General features: G+C 40.5%; 1 protein-coding gene across 1 annotated transcript in view; it reads left to right on the forward strand.

Moving 5' to 3' along the window:
* ACAD9 (acyl-CoA dehydrogenase family member 9) overlaps positions 1-27407 on the forward strand; it is a 54706-nt gene that overhangs the window by 6871 nt on the left and 20428 nt on the right. The window contains 9 exon segments of the mRNA XM_043976327.1: positions 5746-5839; positions 8843-8944; positions 10838-10881; positions 10883-10903; positions 10905-10958; positions 13076-13176; positions 15823-15901; positions 17144-17318; positions 19037-19110. Of these exon segments, the coding sequence (XP_043832262.1) occupies positions 5746-5839; positions 8843-8944; positions 10838-10881; positions 10883-10903; positions 10905-10958; positions 13076-13176; positions 15823-15901; positions 17144-17318; positions 19037-19110 (744 nt within the window).

The following is a 27407-nucleotide window of genomic DNA, read 5'->3' on the forward strand; positions in this document are numbered from 1 at the left end:
ACAAGTAGAAAAAAGATCAGTAAAATTGTTCAATACATTGAAAAAGTCTGAAAATGCATGTAATTTACCACGGTAGCCCCACTCTGGAAAGGAGTGGTATGGGGGTATCTTCTCATAACTCTAATTTTGGGTTTCTAGAATTTTACAGCAGTGAAGTTTTATTGTTTGTGGTTGTACAATCCCTCTACTTTGACATCTTCATTAAACTTAATGTGACATTAGCATTTCATGAAGCCTTAAAGCAAAGTAAAGGTCTACAGATTATCAATGGTGTTCTACTGCTGCAGCTATAAAACTTGGACCTTCTTTAGATATAGTTTCTTTTTTTAAAAAAATAATAATAGTGTTTTATTTTCCAGTTACATGTAGAGATAGTTTTCAACATTTTTTGTTTGTTTTTTTGCAGGGCAATGAGGGTTAAGTGACTTGCCCAGGGTCACACAGCTAGTAAGTGTCAAGTGTCAGACCGAATTTGAACTCAGGCCCTCCTGAATCCAGGGCCAGTACATTATCCACTGTGCCACCTAGCTCCCCCCTCAACATTTGTTTTTATAAAATTTCTAGTTCCAAATTTTTCTCCCTCCCCAAGACAGCAAAACAATCTGATAATAGGTTATATATGTGCATTCACATTAAACATATTTCTGCATTAGTCATGTTGTCAAAGAAGAATCAGAACAAAAGGGGAAAACCTCAAAAAAGAAAAACAAAAAAAGGAGAAACAGTATAGTTCAAGCTGCATCCAGATTCCACAGTTCTTTTTTCTGGCTGTGGAGAGCATTTTCCATCAGATATAGTTTTTTAAATAATCTGGGTGTTTGTTTGTTTTTTTATTGCTTATAAGTCTCATTTGACATTTAATGAGAAAACAAAGTAACCAATGAGGTTCTCTGTTGCAATCAGTCCACCTGCGTAGAAGGTACTGTTATGCTTTTCTATTTTTCTGAGCCCAATGTTGGGGACTCCTGGAGGTAGTAACCACACCCACCCTTTCCCATCAACTTCTGTGTGAAGGTAGGACTGAGACACAGGATCACAAAATCTTTTCTTCTTCTTCCTTCTTCGTTTTTGTTTTTTTGGTGAGGCAATTGGGGTTAAGTGACTTGCTCAGGGTCACACAGCTAGTAAGTGTTAAGTGTTTGAGGCCAGATTTGAACTCAGGTCCTCCTGACTCCAGTGCCGGTGCTCTATCCACAGTGCCACATAGCTGCCCTGAAATTCCATCTTAAAAGAGCTTGGGGGAGCTAGGTGGTGCAGTGGATAAAGCACTGGCCCTGGATTCAGGAGGACCTGAGTTCAAATCCGGCCTCAGACACTCACCACTTGCTAGCTGTGTGACCCTGAGCAAGTCACTTAACCCTCATTGCCCCACCAAAAAAAAAGAAAGAAAGAAAGAAAGAAAAGAGGTTGAAGTTCAATTGTGTCCAAAAGATCGTTTCTGCTGCAAGTCATAAAGTTCTTGGGGAGCGGGGAGGACAGCAAGCCTTGTCCCTTGTTAAGCCTTAAACTTTGGGTCAGCAGTTCATCTGTTCTAAAAGTAACCTGGAGGCTCACCTTTCAGAAAGCATAAAGGTTTACCTTGGTCATGGGCTATTTAAGCCTTGTGGCTTTTGTTCTAGTAGCATGACATCTCTACTGGCTTGAAGATTGTCCCAGTCCCAGAGCCTCAGATCTTTTAAAATTGAGCCCAAAACTGAATCCTGAGATTGAATCATTTTGACCCAGAGGTTTACAATGAATGTTTTAAAACACCTCCACCACCCCAGACTTTTGCTTAAACTAGCCTTGTTTCATAATTATTTAAGTTCATTTTAAGTTTTAGATGTGGGGAGCAGCCAGGTGGCTCAGTGGATAAAGCACTGGCTCTGAAGTCAAGAGGACCTGAGTTCAAATCTCATCTCAGACATGTCCTAGCTGTGTGACTCTGGGGCAGTCACTTAACCCCAATTGCCTCAAACATCCGGGGCCATCTCCAATCATCCTGAAATCTGTCTTGCCACTGGACCCAGATGGCTCTGGAGGAGAGAGTTAGCTTGGTGACCTTGCATAGCCCTGCCTCACTTAAATCCAATTCAGTGCAAGTCATGACATCACCCTGATGTTATTATGGTCCTCTTCAAGATTGAAGGACGGACAACAGAACAGAGGTTTTATTTGCATAAAGTCGCAACACTTTTTATTCATCTTAAGTTGTCATGAGGATTCTTCATTTTCTTTCTTTTGCGGCTGCTTCTAGTTTGTGTGTACTCCATTCTTTTAGAGTTGCTTTTTTCGTTTGCTTTATTTCATGTAGATCTCTTTTGTTCTCCATGTATACTTAATGCTTGGTCATTCTTAATTGTTAAATTAATGAAGCACAATTTATTTAAAACCCTTCCTTTAGGTTATTTACTGTTTTACAGGTTGGGGTTTTTGTTTTTGTTTGTATTGTATATAACACTATGGAAATCTTTAAACAGATAGCCCTTTTTAAAAAAAATGATACTTTAAGGATTTATTACAAATAGAAATGATTGAGTCAAAAGGTATTCTGGTTTGGTTTTTGGTTTTGTTTTTTAAGCGAGGCAATTGGGGGTTAAGTGACTTGCCCAGGGTCACACAGCTAGTAAGTGTTAATTGTCTGAGGCCGATTTGAACTCAGGTCCTCCTGAATCCAGGGCCAGTGCTCTATCCACTGCACCACCTAGCTGCGCACCCCCCCCCCCCCATGTGTCTGGTTTTTTTTAACAAGCTTGGAGTTTCATCAATGTAGTGAATGAATATTTCCTTTTCCTCCACAGCCTCCCCAGCCTTGCTTCTAATTATTATTGCCTGTTTGACATGTGGAGGTGGTACCTCAAATGGTTTTAACTTATATCCTTTTGACTGTTGGTGAGCATTTTAAAGTAAATTATTAACCAGTTTCTGCTTCCTCTTTGACAATAGTTCATGTCATTGACCATTTGTTTGTTTTGGACTGAGAATTACCATAGCGACTTTTGTAGAGATTTGGAATGGAAAAAAGGACCTTAGAATCATCTAGTTCAGCCCCTACAGGTGAAGGAACTGAGGCCAAGATAAGTTACATGACTTGCCCAAGATCACACAGGTAATAAGTTCCAGAGCCATTTCCACTTTTACTTTGGTCTTTAAGAGTTTATAGGTCAAGGTCCACACAGTCAAAGCAATCTATGTTTTTTGTCAGTAGCAATGTTTGGACGAGTTCTAGTTTGACCTCATTTCCATTGTTAATCATTCTGATCTCTTTTTCATGTCTTACTCTACAAATTGCTTATTTCTATCAGATCAAAGTAGGAAAGGTGGCCTGAGATGACCATTTGCTGCTACTTAAGTTAGGCAGCCTGGGGCCTTGAGTGCTGTTTGCAAAGTTGGATCCGGAGGCCCCTATTCACACGTCTCTGTGTTGGTCTTGCTCATACTTCTCGGCATCTCTTCCTTATCTTGCCATTTTGTTAAAAACGGTGTCTCATTTCTAGTGTCCTAACACAGGGACTGTTCTTTCCCAAACCCCTGTCATGTTCCAAGGTAATAACTGGCATTGCTTCCCATCCCCACACAGCAGAGGAAAAACCATGGAAGGAAACTGTGAGTGTGAGGGCCAGGGGGAAAGCTTATCTTTTTCACTCTAAAATTCTTTTCTCCTGGAAGTACAGGGTCACTGTACCCCTGGGCATTATGCATAGGCTTGAATATGGCAGTGCCCGAGCCCATTACAACCATGCCTACACATGCCCAAATAACTGCCCTTCAGGGTTCTGAGGGACCAGATGCTGCTCCCTCAGGCTATAGTGGAAAGAACAGTGGATGGAGACTCAGCTCCAGAGTCTTTCCTTGTGTGCTTGTGTCTGGTTGAGGAAATAATCCAAGACACAGAAAACCACAAATTTCATCCATTCAGTGTTTTTATCAAATAGTGAAAAACCTCACTGGCTGTAGCCATTTTCTCTGCACTAATGAGACATGTAAAATGCTGGATTTAGAGCGAGAGGACCTGCCTTGTGCAAGTCAAGTCACTTCGGTTCTTCAGGCCTGAGGGCCCTTGCAGTTCTCAAGTCACTGATCCTCTAGAGTAGCAGATGTGCTATAGTGAGTGAGGGTCACCAACAGAAGCAGAGGACTTGATTCCAGTCCTCAGCTGCCCCCCATTACAGGTGTGACCTCAGGCAGGTCACTTGACCTCAGGTTCACAGTTTCATCATCTGTAAAATGGGGATGATGATGGTGATGGTGACAGTTTATAATGAAGCTCTGGCAAGATTAAGGATATGAAAGCGCTTTGTTTGGGTTTTTTTTTTTATTTTAATTTTTTAAATAGTATTTTTTTCCAATTACATGAGAAGACAATTTTTAACATTAATGTCCTATAAAATTCTGAATTTCAAATTTTCTCCCTCCCTCTATACACTTCCATTTTCCTAAGACAGTAAGCAATTTGATATAGATTATGTATGTGAAATCATGTAAAATTTATTTCCATGTGAATCCTGTTGTGAAAGAAGAAAGTTTGTAAAATAATAGTTTGCAAAAGGAAAAAAAAACCATGAAAAAAAACATAGTGAAAATCATATGCTTCGAACTGCATTCAGACTCCATCAGTTCTTTCTCTGTACATGGAGAGCATTTTCCATCATGAGTCTGAAAACACTTTGTAATTGGCAAATGGCAGCTTGCTAGTGAGGGTGGAAAGCCTGGAGAAAAATACTCTCAATAGCAACTTCTTTGAATATCAAGATGAGGCCTTGTCTTTATTAAACTTGGAAGCATTCAGAATTGAAGCCCTTTGAAATGGGCCCAACCTGGAAAGATGTATGGAAGCAGTTCACTTCTTTGTGATTGGAGTAGGGTAATGCTGTTTGGTTCTTCCCCAAATCTAGACTCCTTTTAGGTTTGCTTTTTAAAAAGGTTTTGTGAAGTCCCTTTAAAAAAAAAAAATCACTGTCATTTCTTCCCCACCCCACCTGCCCCTCCCCCAGAATCTCTCCCTTGTAATAAATAAGTAGTCAAGCAAAATAAATCAACACATTGATCATGTTTGAAGAAGTTGGCCTCATGAATACAGAGAAGCAAGGAACGGTTTCCATGAACTGATGCTGAGTAAAGTTAGCAGACCCAAGAAGACAGTACTCACAAGTGAGTACAACGCCCATGGAAAAATCAGCTCCACCAAACAATCAGATGTGAATGTTGCCAAATTACAAAGAACAAGAGGAGATTGTAGAGAGTTATCTCTAGCCCCTCCTTTGCCGGGGTGGGAAGTACACAGATGGAACGTTGTTATTTTCATACATGATCAACACACAAATCTGCTTTGTTAACTTTTTTCTTTCCTCTTTTTTTTCTTTAGAAAATGTTCTTTGTTGTGTGGGATAGTTTTTTGGGACTATCAATAAAATTATCATAAAATATAAAAATTATTTTAAAGTTTTTTACTTAAGTGCCAAAAAAAAGAAAGGTGCCTTATTTGATACTCCTTGTTCTTGTATTTTTCCCCCAATGTACTTAGTGTATAGAGTAATGCCTAAATATTTGCATTCCCTCATAGCTCAGTTAACGTTCCCTTTTCCTATGTCCTGAGGTGGAGAGAGATCCCCTGTAAAGTAGTCCTTGCTGTGGTTCAGGAAATAAGCACCATTAGATGGTCTAGTGCTGTGACCCTTTTCCAAAAGTATAATTTCCTTAGGGATGGATTGGATAGCATTTGACTATGAAAATGATCATTTTATCAAATATTGCCATTTTTTTTAGAAAGAAGTTTTTCCATATCCAGAAGTCACCCTAGATGAATTAAATGATATGAAGCAGTTTGTGGTACCTGTAGAAAAATTCTTCAATGAAGAAGGTGTGTGTCCCTTTTTGGGGGGGGGGGTCAGAAATTTTAACTATTCAATTCCTGTTTTCTATTACCATCCATTTGACTTGAACATTATTTAATGATATGTATGCACTTAATAGAAATACTATATGTAGGAAAGATTTTTTTTTTAATGAAACTGGTTGTATGAAAACATTAAATGCTGATTTTTTAAAAAATTTCTCTAATTGATGTTTTAAAATATTAGGCTCATAGAAGTTTACAGCTTAGAAGCTTAGAGTTTAGCCGTCCAGGTAGTCCAGCCTCATGCATACTAGACAGGCAATCAGATAGCCACTATTGGAATACTTAGAGTGGTGACATCACAAAATTCGTTGTCTACTTTTCTAATGAATACTTTGTTAAAAATCCTTAGAGACTTACTTCCCTTACTGTTATTAAAAATTCGCTTAATTATGTGTGAGTAGACCTCAGAATCTGCCTTGCTGGAAACCAGGTGGATAGAATCAGAACTGGATTGGTAATAGTGATTTTAAAAATATATGCTTCAAATCTGTCACTCCCTTTCTGGATAATAAGCATCAAAAACCAGCCCAACTCGTGTAGAAATTCTCAGCTTCCTGTTTTAAATGATAACATCCAAGGTTTAAAATAATAACACACACACACTACCCCCACCCCCCAACAACCTGCAAAGCTGCTTAGAGTCTTAACCAGATTGGCATCAATCCATATCGTTCATGTCTTCCAAATCCCTCACCAGTTGGGGGGAAGAGGGTTGTGCATACACATTTATTATATTATAATCAAAAAGAAGAATTGCATTGCGAGAGAATTTTCCATCCAAAGGGCAGATATACATGTGTCAGAAAGTTTTAATCCTTCTAAAACAAACTTGTTACTATGTATTAGGCGAGTACAGAATGTGAACAATGCACCGTTTCACTACCCTGTTCCCCCAACATGTATATAAGGAATGGAATTGGAGGATGGGACACAGAGAAGTAGGAAAGGCAGCATAGTTAGAGGAAAGCACCCTGGGCTGGAGCCCATGAGACTTGAGTTTTAGTTTCAGCTCTGCTGCTAGCTGGGGGAGGGGGGGGGGTCTTGGGCAAGCTGGGCCTCATTTCCTATCTAAAATAAATGAGCTGGACAAGATTAACCCTAAAGGCCTACTCATTGGCAAGATTCTGTGATTCTTAGAATAGCAGGTAACAGCAGCAATTTCTGCCCTATCTTGTCCCTGCTCTCTGTCTCTCCCCAATATTGCTTCCCTTAATTGACACTCTCCCATGTTACATGTTTTTCCTAAAGGAAACATTTCAGTGAAGAATGATTTATGATATTTTATAGCCAGACTTAAGATCATATATATGTATGTCAAGTTCCACATAAAATATAGGACTATGTAGATGAATTATTGGAAACTAAGAAACTTTATTCTGCAAACCAGCTTCTCAAACATTTGATCCAGAAAATGCTTGTTCCAAAGCTGTCTTCAGCAGCACACATATTTGGGGGAGACATTAAGTATTTCCCTGTTCCCTGATAGTTCGAAGGTCTAGGTGAAAAGCTGTTATTTTCAGCTTTATTATTATTATTATTATTATTATTATTTTATTATCATCTGCGAGATTAAGTTTGGTGATCATGTTTCAAACCTTTCTTAAGGCCCACCACTCACAGAAGATGACATATTTAGCTCTTTGCTGTGGTAAAGGTCAAAGTAATCATTCTTCCTTCTCAGAGTTTCAGGAATAAAAAAAAATATATCAGAATCTTCGTCCTTAGTTATATTTATGGCAGTGGGTGTTTGTGCACCCCCTTTAGTGCCTCATTTCCTGTACCTGTTTTGGCAGCCGAGGATATTTTAGCCCTAGATACCTGGTAGCCCTGTTTCTTAGAAGATGGTTTTGTTTTAAAAATAGATTTGCTATTTATCTCCCCCACTTAGGTCACTTTTCAAGTCTGGAGAATAATTACTTTTATTTGGGACCAGTAATTCCTAGGATCATCGATTAAGAGCTAGAAGTGATCCTGGAGACCAGCTAGTCCAGCCCCTTCCTTTTGACCAGATGAGGAAATTGAGACTTAGGGAAGTTAAATGTCTGAGGTGGGATTTTAATTTGTGTCTTCCTAACTTCCAAATTTGGCACTCTGTTCACTATACAACACTGCCTCTCCCTCCTGTTTGTATTTCTGCCTCTTTCTTCCCTTCTCTTGCATCCATGCGGCTGTACCAGTCATCTTCGGATGCTTGTTACCAGCTTAGAAACCAGGCCTTGGGACTCTTCTCTGTCTTCTCCCATGTAGACTCTACCAGTGGTGTCACCCATTTATCACTCCCTCTTTTAGACATGCCATTTTAACCACACTTAATGGGACCTTTTGTCTCCGACACATAATTCACTTTTGCTGCTCCATTTTTCATGTTTCATTTCCTAGAGCAACTTTTCTTTCTCTTTTAAACCCTCAGAAAGGAGGGCAACTAGGTGGCGCAGTGGATAAAACACTGGCCCTGGATTCAGGAGGACCTGAGTTCAAATCTGGGCTCAGATACTTGACACTTACTAGCTGTGTGACCCTGGGCAAGTCACTTAATCCTCACTGCCCCCCCCCCCAAAAAAAAAAAGATTGGTCTTTAAACCCTCAGAAAAAGTTCTGACCAAATTGACATTTGAAAGATCTAAGGCTCATCCCATCAGTTGAATATTGTATTAGAGGCTATGAACTTGGAATTGTTTGCTAAATACATTTCTTTTTTAGGTCCACATACAGATATTCTTTCTCTCTCTTTTTTTTTTTTTAAGTGAGGCAATTGGGGTTAAGTGACTTGCCCAGGGTCACACAGCTAGTAAGTGTTAAGTGTCTGAGGCCGGATTTGAACTCAGGTACTCCTGACTCCAGGGCTGGTGCTCTATCCACTGTGCCACCTAGCTTCCCCCACGTATAAGTGTTCTTAAACTGAATCGTTAGATCATTGAATATCAGTTTAAATTTTCTATGTTTATATTGTTTTCTGTTTGTCAGTGGACTCACGAAAAATTGATAACGATAGTAAAATTCCTCAAGAAACCTTGGATAGATTAAAGCAGCTCGGGCTCTTTGGCATGCTGATTCCAGAAGAATATGGTGAGTAACCATAACTGTACAACCACATATCTTAGGGAAAAAAAACAATTTGGGGTTTCTCCCTGCAACTAAAAAGTTACCAACATTTTACCAGTAGCTATGCATTTGTTTCCTGGAGCATAAGGAAGCCTGGAATCTTTGTATTGTGTCCAGAGAACATTAATAAACTCTGGGGTATTGAAAATTACTTTGTAACAGTGTGTAACAGTTCTGTGGTTTTGAAAGTCATTTCAGCATGCTTTGTGATTATTTGCAAGAACAGAGGAGTTCTGTATGTAATCTTCTAAGGTTAGGAGGAGGATTTGCAGATAAAGTAACCCTAACCCTAACAGATTAGCAAACTTTCAGAATGATAATGTGGCGAGGATTATGTCAGAAGGCATTTCAAACTCAAAATGTCCAAGACAGAACTTGTTATTTTCCCCCTCCTCCTCTTCCTCCTCCCATTCCTCCTCAGAATCTGCCTCTCTTCTGAACTTCCCCGTTACTTTTGAGGGTACCCCCTCCTCTTTGTCCCCTAGATTTGCAGCCTTGGCATTGTCCTTACCTTCTGACTCTCACCCTCTAAATGCAGTTCTTGGCCAAATACTGTCATTTGTACCTGCATCACTTCCTTTACATACACCATTTCTGAAATAACACAGCTGCCACCCTCATTTGGACCCTCCCCAGGCTCTCCACATTCCAGTTCCTCCTCCATACAGCCCTCCCTCTCTACTCACAAAACTCCGTGGCTCCCTCTTAGCTACAGAACCAAACATAGATGTCTTTTGTTTGGCATTTAAAGCTCTGTACGACCCATCCCTTTCCTCCCGACGCTTTATCTCCCTCCACAATTCATTGCTCCTGCCCTGCTCACTGTTCCCCACGTGTGAGGTCCCATCTCCCACCTCCATGCCCTTGCCTGGCTTGTTCTCCATGCCTGGCAGACTTCTCTCCTCCCCTCCACCCCTCACTTCCCGGGCTTCCTTTGCTTCTCAGCTCAAGAACCGCCTTGAACAGAAGGCCTCCCTGGTCTCCCCAGCCACTTGAGCTCTGAGGTTACACCTTCCTCCTAATCTGGCTTTAGACCTTCTCTCTTCCATCAGAACGTAAGCTTCATGAGGACGGGGCTGTTTCTGTGCTTTTGCCTTCCCTTTTATCCTCAGAACTTGGCGCGGTGCCTGGTGTATGATTGTGATTGATCATTCCAGTCCTTGAGCCATTTTTCTCCAGTGAAGACGATTCTTTTTGTAACGCCTCTCTTTCTTCCTCTGAACTACTAGTAAAGTTTTGAGTAGCAGGCACATTGCAATAAAAACATTTTCCCATCATATTTTGTTTTGTATTGGGTTTTACTTAGATTGGGTATTTTTGCAATTCTAATGATTCAGTAGTAATAGTAACATCTTTCACGTATCTGGCATCTTATAGTGACAAAGTGTTTTCATAGATATCATTTCATCCTCACAATCTCATGATATTGTTAAAGCATTGTGATTTCCATTTTACAGAGTAGGAAACTGAGGCTTATGGAGATTGTCTCGTCCTAGGGTTGGACTGCTAGTATGTGAAATCAAGAAAAAGCCCACATCTAATCCTTAGTCTTGTCATTAAGAATTTTATTTTCCAAATTACTTGTAAAAACAAATTTTGACATCAATTTTTTAAAACTTTGTGTTTCAAATTCTGTTCCTCTTTCCCTCTCCCCAACCCAAGAACTCAAACAATTCAATGTAAGTTATACATGAGTCATCATGTAAACCATCTCCACATTAGCCAGGTTGTGAAAGAAAACAGACAGAAACAAAACTTCTCTAATCCTTAGTCTTGATCTTTCCTCTGAATCATTATCAGGCTTTTAAGTAGAGCTGTTTGCTTTGGCACTAATAAAAATGTTTTCTTCTTTAACAGGCGGCCTTGGTTTATCGCATATAATGTATGCACGGTTAGGAGAAACTCTGTTCTCAGGATGGCGCCAATTGCAGTCACTTTGGCTGCTCATCAAGCAATAGACTAAAGGTAATGCTCAACTGTTTATTTTTCTTTCCAACGTGCTGCCAAGCATCCTCTGCCCTCTCCCCCTTTCGTGTTTCCTGTTACAATGGGAGGTGTTAACATGTTCCCTTTTTTCTAAAGAAATTATGCAGTTCTAATGTGACTGATACAGTCCCCCCTGTGTTATATAGCCATAGATTTTAGTGCTGTGATTCCTTCTACTATAACTTAGGCTCTCTCCACAACAGATACCAAAAACCGAACTTTTTTTAGGAGTAGGGAAATTGTTGCTGCAAGAGCTTTTTGAAGGCATGATCTGTTTAACAGAACTCAACTGCCTATTGTATCATTCTTTTGACAAGAGGCAAATAGGTGGACTCAGTTGAGCAGCAAGAAGGCAAGTCCCAGGCAGGAAATGACCGTGCTATTGTGCTCACATGGCCAGAGTTTTCAAACTGTGATGAGATGTGGTGAGATGGTGGAGTAGGAGAGACTGAGTTTTCATGTTCACAGCCAAGAATGTGCACCTGCACCTTTTAGAAAAAGACACCATAAGTGTGTGCAGGAGCTCAGGGCGCATTTGAATTCTCTGAGTATGTAACTGAGGGTTCATCCCTAGGGTGCTGAGCAGGTAGAGGGCAGGACCAGAAAACAAAACTTTGCTCAGTTCTTCTTCTCCTCCTCCTCCTCTTCTTCTTCTTCTTCCAGGGCAATGAGGGTTAAGTGCCTTGCCCAGGGTCACACAACTAATAAGTGTCAAATGTCTGCGGCCAGATTTGAACTCGGGTCCTCCTGAATCCAGGGCCGGTGCTTTATCCACTGCGCCATCTAGCAGCCTTTCAGTTCTTCTTTAGACTAAGATAGTTGTTCTTAGGTCTTGTGAAGTAGGAAGTGTGTAATCTCTCTGCTCTGGTAGACTTGAAAACAGTCAATTCTCTGACTCTATGTCAAGACTGTACATGGTAACAGCTGTACTATATCATATCTACCTTCATTGACTTGATTCTAACTCAGTGTGTGATGTATAAAGATGCTACTACTCTTTGTTTTTTAGCTTTTCTTTAGTTCATGGTTATTTCCTTCAACATGAGGCCATTGTGAATATTCTAATAAGCATAAGGTTCATTTCTCTGACTAGTGACTAGATGATAAATCTGTCTTAAATATTTTGCACTTAACTTTGATTCTGGGTCCTTAGGCAGTTTTTTTAAAGTCTTTTTTAAAAAATAACCTATATTCATCATTTTTCAAAGTTAATAAAGTTTTAATGACATTTTTTTTCTTTTTTACATAACCTTCCCTTCAAAATTCAGGGTGTCCCCACAAGTCATAGGGCCATTTTAAGCCTCAGCATGTTCTGTTTGCGAGAGGGAGCTGACTCTATCCATGAAGTCCATGAAGCCACCCTTTGGGCCGCCAGAGTCTACCTTACTGCTGAAAGACCCTCCAGATAATGCTAGTATGCCTCTGCTGGGTCAGGTTCCTAAGAATCGGGTCTTCTTGGATTGGATCTAAGTCTAGAAACAAAGCTTAGTCTTTCTATGTGCACAGAGGGCAAAGGGCAGCACGATTACATACTCCAGCAATGCTTGTCTATCACGTCATTGCCACCTATGAAGGAGGAGAATAGAACAGAAAGATGAAGTGTCGAGTTTGGGCTACTGGAACGGATTTGTGATAAACATGTGAACCAGCAACAGGTTCCCATTTGGTCATGTTGTATCTGCTTCAGAACAAATAAAGAAGATCTGACCCTGTTAGACTGAGAAGTTTGGGAATATTTGTATCTATAAGAGAGCAAGTCCTGAAGTGACCCTATGTCACACCAGCTCTTGTCAATAAATCCTTCAGTTCCAGACCCTCCCCATTGAGCTACACTCTGTGATTTCAGCCTTTGTGGTGGCAGAAAAGATTCTCATTTATCAGAAACTGACCCCGAGACAGATGCTTTCGAGGTGTCTTAGACATATATCTTCATTATTTCATTTGCTTTTTAACTTTCTGAAAATATTTAACATTTCCAAACTTTGAGTACAAACCTACTTTCTTTAATGATTATTTTTTCTCCTTTTGAAAGACAGTCTTTCACAAACACCGTTTTAACTTTTTTTTGGATTGGTGGTAACTGAATGTATCATTGTATGTGTGTTTTAGGGCATCCTTTTGGCCGGCACTGAGGAGCAGAAAGCAAAATATTTGCCTAAATTGGCTACTGGGGAATATATTGCAGCTTTCTGTCTCACAGAGGCAACGAGGTAGGTGACTTGCTTTGTTATTTCAGAAGTTTTTACTGTCATCTTTTCTTTACGCTTCTTAAGAAGTGTAAAATTTTAAGAATAGTTGGCAGCCAGTATTTCCAGGAGCCTTGGACCCCATGTAATAAAGTAAAAGGCCAGACCATTTATCCCATATATCCCATCAAGCAAATGCATTGCTAACATCTCCTACCTCAACCACCAGGTCAGAGATTTAGTGCTAGAAGGAACATTGAATCCAGTTCCCCTCCATTTTGTCAGATGAAGACACTTAGTCCCAGAGAAGTTAAGTGACTTACCTAGGGTCGCACAAGTAATAAGTGTCTAAGCAGAATTGGAACCCGTACCTTCCATATTCCAGAACCAGCACTCTGTCCGCTACAACCATGATTGCAGAGACACCCATGATAGAACGTACTGTTCCAGGGGCAGCTGAGCATAGTGGGATAGTTCCAGGGTTCCCAGCCTTCCCCAATGGTGTCATTTATAGTGACAGTTATTTTTCAAATAGCCAAACTTCTAGATTAGTCCTTTGGTTAAGATGCTTCCTTGCCTGGGTTCCAAGGCTGCTCGGAGGTTTAGCTACAGTATTTTCAATCATTCACCAAACATCTTAAGTGCCACTATGCACCGTGCAAAGGCATTGTACTAGGACCTGGGAACAATAAAAAAGTTTAGATAAGACATGGTCCCTGTCTTTAGAGGACTTAGAGTCTAGTAGACTCTACTACTAGTACACTCATAGGTGTTAACTTGCATTAAGAAGACGTGCATTGTTTTGTGAAATCTGAGGAGGCGGAAGATCATTGCCAACTAGAAGGCATTTGGGAGAACTTCATGCACAGAGGTGGCATTTGAGTTGGCGCTCTAAGGAGCAGTAGTGTCAAGGGGATACAGGGCACAAGGCCCCACAGTCTTCTTTCACAATCTCAAGAAAATAAATGCCCCCGTGCCAGAGTAGAATGCTGGCGCAAGTCTTACAATGCACGTAAGACGCCATGTTTTTAACATGTAACACTATGGTCTGTTGCACCAATGAATAGATTGTTAATTTTTCTCGGTCTGCAAAGTCCTCCCAGCCTTTACAAACCACAGAAGACCTTTCTTGCAGTTCTCTTTTGTATCTTGTCACCTTTCTCCTTCCTAATATTGTACCTCATTCCATCTTTAGGAACTCTGACCATGTACTGCCTGTGAATGGACTTTTTTTTGTTTTTTAATGTATGAGGTATTTTATTTTTTCCATTACATGTAAAGATAGTTCTCAACTTTTGTTTATACATGCTTTACAATTTCAGATTTTTCTCCCTCCCACCCCTCCCTCCCCTCTCCCCTAGACAGCAGGTAATCTGATATAGGTTATATCTATATATCTCTATACATATACATATAGATATAGATATATATACACACCACACATATAATATACACATAATAACATTAATCCTATTTCTGCATTAATCCTGTTACAAGAGAAAGAATTAGAGCAGTGATGCAAAACCTCAAAATAGAAAGAAAAAAAAAACCAACAGCACCCAAAACAAAAGAAATAATATGGTTCAATCAGCATCTATTACTCCACAGTTCTCTTTCTTTCTTTTTTTTTCTTGGATTTGGAGATCCTCTTCTATCATGAGTTCCCTGGAACTCTTCTGTACCATTGCATTGGTGAGAAGAATAATAGTCCATCACAGTAGGTCAACACTCAATGTGATGATACTGTGTACAATGTTCTTCTGGTTCTGCTCATCTCACTCATCATCAGCTCACGTAAGACCCTCCAGGTTCTCTGAACTCTCCTGCTCATCATTTCTTACAGCACAATAGTATTCCATTGTATTCATATACCACAACTGTCCAGCCATCCCAATTGAGGGCACCCCCTCAACTTCCAAATTCCTTCTACCACGTAAAGAGCAGCTATAAATACTTTTGTACATGTGGGTCCCTTTCCCCCTTCCATGATTTCTTTGGGCAAAAGACCTAAAAGTGGGATTGCTGGGTCAAAGGGTATGCACAGCTTTATCACCCTTTGGGCATAATTCCAATGTGAATGGACTTTTAATGATGAATTTTGTTATTGAATCCTGGTTTCACTTTTGGGTTATTTTATAAGGTGTTGCCCCTTCTAGTTTATTTAATGCCACTGTGCAGCAGCATAGGCAGTATATGAATTAGAGCTTAATTTTTTACTTTCATAGACAAAGAAAGTCCTTAGAGCTCACGTGTTAATCTCATTAGAAGTATACTGTTCCCCCTCCTTTCCTTTAGATGACAAAGTTGGAAGAGTCCTTAGGAATCCTTTGGGCCAATGGTCTCATTTTTTTAAATGAAACTCAACTCTTGGCTTCCACTCAGGGGCACTTTCTTCTCTGCCATGCCTTCCTTTCTCAAACCAGGATGATGTCTTCAGACTTCTCCATTCCACTCCCTCTGTGTCTTGTTGCCATCTTCACTGAAGAGGTAACCAGCTGGAGTCTTCAGATGCTGTCCTGTGCTAACAAAGCCTAAAGTAACCACATTAAGGAGTTCTAGAATGCCTGTGACAAATGGGAATATGTAAATAACTGTGGAAGACCGTGTGTGACTTAGTGGATCCCAGGCTTTCAGATCATTGATATCTCTCAACCTTTGATGTCTCTCTAGTGGCAGTGATGCTGCGTCCATTCAAACGAGAGCAACGCTGAGCGAAGATAAAAAGTACTACATCTTAAATGGCTCCAAGGTACTTGTCTGCGGCGTCAGGAGACCCTTGTCACCCTAAGACAGACGGGCATCTTGTCTCCACACTGAGTACAATTTCACAAGGAAGGTTAGCCTGGAATCAGAGGAGTTGGCGGGAACTTGAGTTATTGCCCATCGTGGTGCAGGTGGGGAAGCAATGCCAGGGAAGGGAGGACTCACACAAGGACAGGGCCTCTCAGGTCCCAGCGAGAAAGGATGATGTCAGAACTTGTGGTTTAGAACCACCTAGACCACTTTCACACACAGGGCATCTTTATCTGAGACAAACTCGAGCAGTTCAGCCTAAGGCAGGCAGCCAAGCATTAATTGAGCTCCAGAGGCCTGAGTACACACTTACATAGGGGACTGGTCAGGACAAGGGAGATTTCTGTGGAGGAAGAGGGTAGGACTAGATGTCCTTCCCTCTCTGAGATACTGCGGTTCTGGAGGTCAGCAAGCCCACATTCTCAGGGAACTGATGAGAAGAGCAATTTATTCAATGCTTCAAGGTTTGCATAGTGTATTACAAATAGTATTTCATTTCATATCTTCACAACAACCCTGGGAGAAGGTATTGGCTGTTGTTGTTGTTCTTCTTCTTATTATTATTATTATGCATTTTTAAGGAAACTGAAGCAGGCAGGTGACATTATTTGCCCAGGGTCACACAGCTACTAAGCGTCTGAGGTTGGATTCAAACTCAGGCCTTCTTGGCGCTAGGCTGAGTGCTTTATCCACTGCACCACCTAGCTACCCTTAGTGCCTAATGATTAGCCTATTCCCATTTATGTGTAATGACACGGTCAAGTTGAAGATGCATCAACATTGAGTTTTGCCCACTTCCTATCTTCCAAAATGGCAAAGCACATGAAATGATCTATATGAGACTTAGCCTTGCAGATAGAAGTTGGGGCATTAATGTCTGCTGGAGATTGTAAGGGTTTGCCATGTGAAAGAAGATTTGTGGGAAGTAGATGAAGTGTACAACAATAGCTGCTTTTAAAAAAAGATCCTCCAGTGTTCTAAAGCATTTTACCCAGATTATTTCATTTAGCTCCACTCAAGAGCCCTGTGAGGCCAGAGAGCTGGACAGGTGGCGTTATCCTCATTTTACAGAGGAAGCCAAGGCTCCGAGGAAGGGAAATGCCTCGCCCAAGGTCACACATTTGAAATGGGGTGGGCTAAGAAGGAGGCTCGTCCGTGATGGTTACTCTTAGTTCCTCCTTTTTCTCTTTCCTTCCAGATCTGGATCACAAATGGTAGCTTGGCTAGCATCTTCACAGTGTTTGCCAAGACAGAGATCATTGACGCCGACGGCTTAAAAAAAGACAAAATCACAGCATTCATTGTTGAAAGAGATTTTGGTGGCATCACTAATGGTAAACCTGAGAACAAATTAGGCATCCGTGGCTCAGACAGTAAGTACTTTGGGATTTGTTCTTTCCCCTCGGGCTGTGCTTCAATCAGCCATCCCATCAGCGTGATGCTTGAGATGTCTCTAGCGGGAAGACAACTGTGCAGTGCTCCTCCCACAGGCCCAGCTTCTGTGGCAGCCCCTCTTGCTCTTTGCCCTTGCTCATGGGCTCCATTTGGGGGGAGGGCGGGGCAATGAGGGTTAAGTGACTTGCCCGGGGTCACACAGCTAGTAAGTGTCAGGTGTCAGGCTGGATTTGAACTCAGGTCCTCCTGAATCCAAGGCTGGTGCTTTATCCACTGCGCCACCTAGCTGCCTCCTCATGGGCTCCTTTAAGGGCCTGCCTCCCTTTTCTGTGTTGTTCATCATTTCTTACAAAGACCTCCACTTCGGACTTAGAGAATGTCCTTTGTTCTTTAGATAGAATCATAAACATCAAAAGGAGCCCCAGAGACTATCTACTCCAAGCCCCTCTCCTTTCAGAGGAGGAGATGGAGGCCCAGGTGACCTGACTTTACATGGCTACAACAGGGCCGACTTGGCATGAAACTAGTCTCTTGACCCCTGGCTAACCCTGTACTTGCTATACTAGCTCAATGTGAAGCTGCCTCTAGCTGCGTGCTTTATCTCTTAGTGATAATGACCCTGTTGCCCACCATCTTCCTTCTCTTTTTAATTTTCTTGTAGAATGTGAAGAAGCACATTGTTCCACTATCAAAAAATTTTTGGAAGGGATATCAATGGCCATTTAATCTCCCCAAAAGTCCCTGCTATGGTACACTTGACAAGTGATATTCAAGCCTTGTCTAAAGATTTCCAGTGAAAGGAAATCCATTGCCTTTCAAGGCAGTCCGTCCACTTTTGGACAGTTCTGATTGGTAGGAAAGACTTCCAGCAACAAGCTTAAATTGACTGTTTGGAGCTGTCACCCACAGCTCCCCATTCTACCACTTAGGGCCACACAGCTTGTATGCCTAATCCCCTCTTCCAACCAACGGTATGCACTTTAAAAACTATGGGGTTAGGCAGGTGTAATGGCACGTGCCTATATACCCTGCCTCTAGGGAGACCAAGGCTAGTGGATTGTTGAACTCAAGAGTTGTGAGATACAGTGGGATAAGTTGATGAGGTGTCCACACAAAGTCTAGCACCGATATGGTAAGCACCCCTCTCCCTCCCTAAGGAGGAATGAATCAGCCCAAGGTGAAGTTCAAGGCTCCTATGTTAATCAGTGATAGGATTGGGCTCTGAGTGGGTTCTTCCAACCTGGGAGACCCAGCCTCAGAACAACAACAACAAAAGGTTAGGGTTGGCATACCATCAATGACCAAGAATAAAGTGGAATGAATCAACCCATACTACAGTCTCTGGTGTTGTCCTCATTGTTACACAGTGAGCTAAACTAAAAATTTCAGACATTAACACATCAGGAACACACTTTGAGAAATGTCTGTCCTGTTTATTGTCCCATTTTCTGTTCAATTAGTTTGCCTTCTTCATAATGAAAAATTTCATTTTGAAAATAGCCATGGTACATTACTTAGGTCAGGCTAAAATACTTTTTAGTGTGTTAAAAGCTTACTGACTGTTTTTGAGATTATTTTTCCTTTGTATAGCAGTTCTGCAGAACTGAGGCTCATATGTTTTATGCTGTCATGTGATCATTATTTTGTGTCTCAGAGAATTTATGAAACCTTTTGAATTTTTTTTTTTTAATTTTAGCTTGTGAAGTTCATTTTGAAAATACAAAAGTGCCTGTTGAAAATGTCATGGAGAAGTGGGGAGGCGGATTCAAGGTGAGCCGCTTTGGATAGTAGGTTCATCGTGCTCTTATTCATTAAGTATTCTATAACCATTTAGGAAGTACCCATGGGTGCAGGATACGACGTCAGGAATTTGAGGAGTTTCACAGAGACTTAAGAAAGACCCTAGGTGGTGCCAGCCTCTGTAGAGCTTATATTCTGTGAAATGGTGTAGATAGAACTGGGCATTTCTGCTCAGACTCTTCCCCTGGCACATCAGTACCTACCAGCTTTCCTCTTTCTCACCCACCTGCCTGCTCTTCTTCAGCATATCACTTGACTCACTCAGAAATGAGAAAGGAAGATCAAAGGTTTACAACTCAACTTTTATCTCCTATGGGAAAAGAAAGCAAGCAGAGCTAGAATTTTAAACGGCTTCCGGAGGTCATTTTTGTTTTGGCCAATGGATTAAAAAAAAAATCTCAGTAATACCGAATTCTTCTTATAGCTGAGACTTAATTTATATTTAAACAAGGGGAACCAAGAGTTAGAAAACTAAGTTCAGGGTGAGCAATAAGGGGCAACAACGCCTACTCTTCCATAAGGAGGAATGTTTGAGTGGAGATTAACCTGGCTAATGTTACAGACTAGATGCTGAAGAAGGTAATAATAAAAGCTGAGATAGAAAACGAAGAGACAGACATGAACTGTCAAGGAAGAGGGTTGGGGCTTTTTTGTTTGTTTTTCATTTTATTTGTGATATGTAATTAAATTTTATGCATATATCAAACATAGATATATACATACACACATATATGACTTATGTAATGTATATTTTCTATGTTATTACATTAGAAAACCTAGATATATTCTGGTGCATATAACTCAGTATTTAAATCCTCTTCCTTTTTTTTTTAATACAGGTAAATAACTGTTTTATAAATAAGACCTAAATAACTCATGTATGCAAAACATATATTTGTGTGTATGTATATAGATACATATATCCCTCCTGTACTCTTCCCAGCCCACCCCTCCCCACCTTTGTTTTTTCAGGTTAAACATTTTATTTAGTTTTTCTGTTCCAATCTCTACCCCTCCTTCCCCTCCCTTCCCTTCCCCCCTTCCCAAGCAGCAAACAATCCTACACGAACCATCACGTATACGATCATGCAAAACATCACATTTGTCACCTAATGAAAGAATGTGAAAAATAGCATGCTTCAGTCTGTTCGATCAACATCAGTTCTTTCTTTGGAGGTGGACAGCATGCCCCATCAGTATTCTCTTGGGACTGTCTTGGACTACTGCTTTGCTGAAAAATAGTCAAGTCATTCACAGTTCCTCATTGAATAGCACTGCTGTCTCTGTGCACAGTGATCTCTTGGCCCTGTCCACCTCCCAATACATCATTTCATATATGTCTTTCCAAGCCTTTCTGAAGTCATCCTGTCTGTCATATCCTACTGCACAGTAACATTCTGTCACCATCAGTCTGCCCAGCTCTTCCCCAATTGATGGGCACACCCCACCCCCCATTTCCAATTCTTAGCCACCACAAAAAGAGCTGCCATAAATATTTTTATACAAATAGGTCTTTTTCTCTTTCTGGGGACGTCCCTGGGATGTCCAAGCAGTGGCATTGCCAGATCAAAGGGCATGCAGAATTCTACAGCCCCCTGAGCACAGTTCCAAACTGCTCTCCAGAATGGTTGAATCCCTACAACTCCACCCACAGTGGACCAGTGTCCCAGCCTTCCCACAATCCCCCCAACAACCAATATCTTCTGTTCTCGTTATATTTGCCATTCTAATAGGATATCTCAGAGTTGCTCCAATCTGCATCTCTCTGATCATTAATGATCCAGAACATTTTCTCATGATTATTGATAACCTTGATTTTCTTTGTCTAAAAAACTGCCTGCTCGAATCCCTTGACCATTTATCAATTGCACTTTTAAAAATTTGATGCAGTTCTTTATATATTTGAAAATGAGGCCCCAGGGCAGCTAGGTGGCACAGTGGATAGAGCACTGGCCCTGGAGTCAGGAGTACCTGAGTTCAAATCCGACCTCAGACACTTAACACGTACTAGCTGTGTGACCCTGGGCAAGTCACTTAACCCCAATTGCCTCACTAAAAAAAAGAAAAGAAAAGAAAAAGAAAATGAGGCCCCTATCAGAGACACTTGCCTCAAAAATTCTTTCCCAGCTCTATACTTTTCCCATAATCTTGGCCACATTAGTTCCATTTTTGCAAAAAAATTTTGGTTTTTACTTTTCAGACCTCTTTATTAAATTAATAAGTTATTGAACTATTATTCACCATCTTGGAAATTTATTAAAATGGCATACAACTTAGCGCAACATTTAAAGAATGCTAATACCTCAGTAAAAGTAATAAAATCTCTAATATTTTAATGGTTCTATGTCTCCACATCTGCTAGCTCTGGTTCCCCTTTTTCTATTAAAGAGAAACTTTTAATGGATGTTCTGAACCTTACCTGTCCAAAACTTTTCAGTGGTTTATCATAAGTTGCTTTGTTTGCATTAACTTAGTAGATATGTCAAAGATTAGAATGGCTTTAGAGATAGGATGGACCTTTGAAGTCATCTAGGCTAGCCCCCTCCATTTTACAAAAGAAGAGACTGGGGCCCAAGATGTAAAATTATTTAGCTTTCTCCCCTCACGCCCCTATATTTGGCACTTATCAGGTAGCAAATAAACGTTTGTTGCTTGACTGATTGCCTAAACCAGGTCCTCTAACTCCAAACCAAGCATGCTTTACCATGCACACCAAATTAAATATTTCTCTAAACATTCAACATACATATTGTACTTTAAAACATATCGGTTTGAGACAGTGGTTTAGTTTTCATATTCTTGACAACATGCAAATTGGTTTTGTATGTGTTTGAATAGGTAGGAAATTTTAGTTCTTCAGAAATGCCATTTCCTTTTGATAACTTGATGTTTAAATTGAGAAGTAAAGAAATAACTATATTTCTCTTAGATTGCAAGCCAACTTTCAGTTTCATTGCCTTTTTTTTAAATAATCAAAATGATATCTTTTACATTTAATTTTATTCTCTATATCTTTCTTGGTCCCAAATCCCTCCTCCCCCCATCCATAAATCTGACAGCCAGACAGTTCCATACTCCTTTAATTTTCTTATAGTATCATCCTTTATTTGTAAATCATGTGCCCATTTGGACCTTATTTTAGTATACCATGTGAGATGTCAGTCTACACCTAATCTCTACCACGCCATTTTCCAGCCTTCCCGGCAATCCTTGTTAAATAATGAATTTTTGTTCCAAAAGCTTGAATCCCTGGGCCCGTCATATACCAGATTAATATAGTCATTTACCACAGTGTTGTTTCTATCCACTCTGTTCCACTGATCCACCTCTCTATTTCTTAGCCAGCACCAGATTGTCTTGACAACTATGGCTTTATAGTATGGTTTGAGATCTGGTACTGGCAGACTACCTTCTTTTGTCATTTTTTCATTGATTCCCATGATATCCTTGAACTTTTGTTTTTCCAGATGAATTTTGTTATTGTGTTTTCTAGCTCTAAAATTTTTTGATAGTTTGGTATAGCACTAAATAAATAAATTAACTTAGGTAGGATTGTCGTTTTTATTATATTGACTCTGCCAACCCATGAGCAATTAATATTTTTCCAATTATTTAGATCTGACTTTATTTTTGTGAAAAGTGTTTTGTAGTTCTGGTCATATAGTTGCTGTCTTTGTCTTGGGAAGTAGACTCCCAAGTGTTTTATATTGGCCATAGTTATTTTAAATGGAATTTCTCTATCTGTTGTTGCTGGACATTATTAGTAATATATAGAAATGCTGATGATTTATGTGGATTTATTTTGTATCCTGCAATTCTGCTAAAGTTGTTAATAATTTCGAGTAGCTTTTTAGTTGATTCTCTAGGATTTTCTAAGTATAACATCATATCATCTGCAAAGAATGATAGTTTTGTTTCCTCATTTTCTATTCTAATTCCTTTAATTTATTTTTCTTTTCTTATTGCTATAGCTGACATTTCTTATACAATATTAAATATAGAAGTGATAATGGGCATCCTTGCTTCACCCCTGAATATATAGAAAGGCTTTTAGGTTATCCCCATTACAGATAATGCTTGCTGATAGTCTTAGGAAGAGGGTTTTAAAGACTGTAAAGAATGTGATAACAGCGAAGGGCTTGGGAGGAAGCATCAGGTGGGTTATTGAGGGAAGTGGACCAGTGCTCCCAGGAGTCATTTCTTGGCTTCTGATTAAGACTGTGGCAGGTGAATGAAGCCAGAGGGCATATGATATTTTTTAGTAGTATTTTATTTTCCAATTACATATAAAGATTGTTTTCAACATTTCTGTATGATTTTCAGTTCCAAATTTTCCTCCCTTCCTCCTTTTCCTCCCCATCTCCAAGATGGCAGGCAGATATATGTTTATACACATGCACACATATTTACACATATTATACACATACGCATAGACATATATACACATATACAACATATATATTCATGTTATACACATATATATATATTAAATTTTCAAATAATAATTTATTTTTTCCCAATTACATATAAAGACAATTTTTTACATTCATTTTTTAACAATTTTGAGTTCCAGATTTTCTCTCTGAGGTGGTAAGCAGTTTGATGTAGGTTGCACAGCACATGGTGTTTTTAAAGATTATGGAAAGAAATGACCAACCTGGCAGAAAAGGAGGCCAAGCAGTGAGAACTTGTGAAGACTAGAAGAGGAGGAAAGAGTTAAAACATAGAATTGTAAACATCTGAACACAGGAAGCAGTTTTTAAAAAGTTGGGTATCAAGTTTCTGAACAGGGCAAGAAGCTCTTCTAGGGTCTCTCTTGAAGAGCTGCATTTCTAAGTTTGGTTGGGGACCATGTGGCCAACAGAATGCAACGCCTTTTCTACCATTTCTTGCTCAATCCTTTTTCCTCTCTATACAAATGAAGCCACTAGAATAGAGCTTATAGGAGTTTATATCAATAGGTGGAAAGCCTCCAACAAGGTGCTCTCTCCTTTGCCAATAAATCTTGTGTTCTCATCTGGAACCTATTAGATTGCATAGTGAATAGGGGGCTAGACTTGAAGTCAGGAAGACCTGAGTTTCAACCCAGCTTCAGGCCCTTAGTACCTGTGGGACCCTGGCCAAGTCACTTAACCCCTCTTAGCCTCAGTTTCTTCAACTCTACTTCCATGGTGGTTGTGATGATCAAATGAGATAACATATAAAATGCTTTGCAAACCTTAATAAGCTATATAAATACCAGCTATTATCATATTATTGTTATTACTGTCACCAACCAAAGGCACAAAGGACAACTACTTCATGATGGTGAAGAAGTCACTGGGGACTGTTAACCAGCAGGCCAATGTAGCTAGCATTCCTTTAGCTAGAAAGCTAGATGCTTATACAAGCATCACGTCATACACGGAAATGTACAGGTGGTTTTGGTTTTGTTTAAACTTTGAAGGCATGTTGGTAGAGGAATGGAAATTGTGGTACAGCTCAACATATCCTTCTTATCTCATTTCCCTCCACATGTTCATATGTTTGTGCACCTTTTGTTCAGTGTAAGACAAGGTGTTGTACTAGGCATCACTGGTGGGCCCCACCTCTGCCTGTAAGGAGCTTATATTCTGTCAGGGGCTGGAGATGGAGGTACCTCTGAAGTCTGTTTGGTTAGGAGCAGACTGGAAAGGGATGATATGAAATAAGGCTGGAGCCCAATAGTGGAGGGCCTTTCTCAGCTGCTAGGCTAGAGAGTTAGTGTCTGATCCTAGAACTACTGGGGAGCTACTGAAGGTTTTGAGCAGGGGAGAGACAGGGTCAGGCTGGTGCTTTGGATTACTTTGGCTCCAAGCCGGGAGGCCGTTCTTAGTGTGCCTCAGTAACCATGATCCCAGTCGGCCTGACCCACGTTTAGGCCTCTCCTGGTCTGTCACACAGCCCCTGTGTGCCTTGTTGGAGAGATTCATGAGCTCCTGTGGCCCAAAGCCATGTCGTCCTTGGTGGCTGGCCTTCTGACCTCAGCAGGAGCAGTCTTGGGCAGACAGAGTCCTTCCGGAGGTGCAGTCATTCTCAAGCTGACCCTTTCTTGGGAGAATCTGTTGGAGACTGTGCCTTCACAGTCTTAGAATCAGAAAGGGCTTCAAAGGCTGCCCCAGCCAACATGGATCCAAACAGGAACCACTCTCCTTTATAGCATCAACTTGGTATCAAACAAGAACCACTCTCCTTTATAGCACATTCAACTCAGGGTCATGAACATTTTGTGTAAAAACTTTTAGTGAGAGGGAACCCATTGGAGACGACCTCTTCCACATTCGGGTCATTCGGATTGTTAAGTTTTGTTGTTGTTTATATAAGAAGCCTACGTTTGCTTCTGAGCAGCTTTCATCCCTTAAGTTCTGACTCCTCCCTCTGCTCCCAGGCAGCACAAGCTTATTTTCCCTCTCTCCATGACATCCCTTCAGCTATCTTGTATCCTGTTCTCTCTTCTTCCCATCTCAGATGATATAGGATCCATTTCCTTCAACTGAACCTCATTTGACAAGACCTTGAGACACTTGAGTTCCTGACTGCCCTCTTAGATAGTCCGTCCGCTTTATCCATTTAGACCACACACCTGCCAGCTCTGCGAGTCACTTCCACACTTCTAATTCTCATTTCCTACTCTTGTTCTCTAATCCTATCAAATGCTATGAGAGTGACCTGCTCTCATGCCTTCAGAATCTCACATTCAGGAGATTGGCAGGAACGTGAATTGATAGATGACATTTTCCCCAAGTTTACCAAGAGGTAAACTTTACTTTCTTCTCTTTTTAAAAATGTTGATGCCTTTTGCTTTTACTTCATCCATTTTCTGAATATTGTCCTCTTCTCCCTGACCTCCCATGAACTTCCTCTTGTAACAAAGATGGGGTAGGGAAAAAAAAAAAGTTAAACCAAATGATCCACCCACCCCATTGGCTGAGTCGGCCCCATCCTTCTCCTTTGCAGAAAAGGTAAGAAGGGGCAGCTAGGTGGCGCAGTGGATAAAGCACCAGCCCTGGATTCAGGAGGACCTGAGTTCAAATCCAGCCTTAGACACTTGACACTTACTAGCTGTGTGACCCTGGGCAAGTCATTTAACCCCAATTGCTTCACCAAAAAAACAAAAACAGAAAAGGTAAGAGGTGCATTTTCTCACTGAACATCCACTAGTGTGAAGTCTGGTCAGTATCATTACACAAAATTCAGTTTGGTTTTCCCTTAAATCACATTTTTCATTCGTTTTTGCTTAAGGTTTTCCTTAAGCAGCTAGGTGGCACCACAGTGGATAGAGGACTAGGCCAGAGTCAGGAAGACTCATCTCCCTGAGTTCAAATCCAGCCTCAGACACTTATTAGCTGTATGACCCTGACTCTGGGCAAGTCACTTCACTCTGTTTGACTCCATTTCCTCATCTGTAAAATGAGCTGGAGAAGGAAATGGGAAACCACTGTAGTATCTTTGCCCAAAAAAACCCCAAATGGGGTCATGAAGAATTGAACATGACTGAAAAGAACTAAACAACAGCAACAAAAGATTTTCCCACTTAAGTTCATCATACAAAAGGTTCTTGAGAATTTTGCAGTTTTCTACAACTCAGACATATTCAGTCCCAGAAAATTGTTTTGCCCCAAGCTTTGTTTTTGTACTGATGCCCTGAGTTCTGCAGTCTCTTTGTAGAAAGCTGACTGAGTCTTTTCATGTTGCAGACTCCTAGAGTTTGATGATGAATCCAGATGCATATCTGGAGCTGTGTACATTGTTCTCATAAATGCCTCTTGGCTGGCACCACCTTGTCTGCCACCCTTTCCCAGCAAATCTAATGGTCTCTGTAAAAGAACATGGAACATGTAATCCAAAGATCTGGTTTTAAATTCTGGTTCTCCTTTCTGCCAACGTGACCTTTGTTAACTAATTTAACCTTTCTCTGCAGTTCCCTCATCTGTAAAATGAGAGGATTGCTAAGGACCCTTCCAAATCTAACCTCATGTCTCTATAAGCTTCAGAAAGACGTCATTATCCCTTTCAGGTTTTACTGCAGGGTTAAGATCACTGTCTTATGTCTTTTACTTTACTTTTTGAAGATAAAAGTTACATATATTATGACTATTTTTACACAGCTCTACTGACCTCTTTGCTGAAACTGAGCTTTAGAGATCTATTGGGATAATTGATCAACTTCATGATGCCATTCAAGCCCCTACTTCCGTTTTCATATTCCACACTTGTTCCTGAGTTATTCTTCCATACTCTTTTTACAC

This window comes from Dromiciops gliroides, chromosome 1 (genome assembly GCF_019393635.1).
Source record: "Dromiciops gliroides isolate mDroGli1 chromosome 1, mDroGli1.pri, whole genome shotgun sequence".
Lineage (NCBI taxonomy): Eukaryota > Metazoa > Chordata > Mammalia > Microbiotheria > Microbiotheriidae > Dromiciops > Dromiciops gliroides.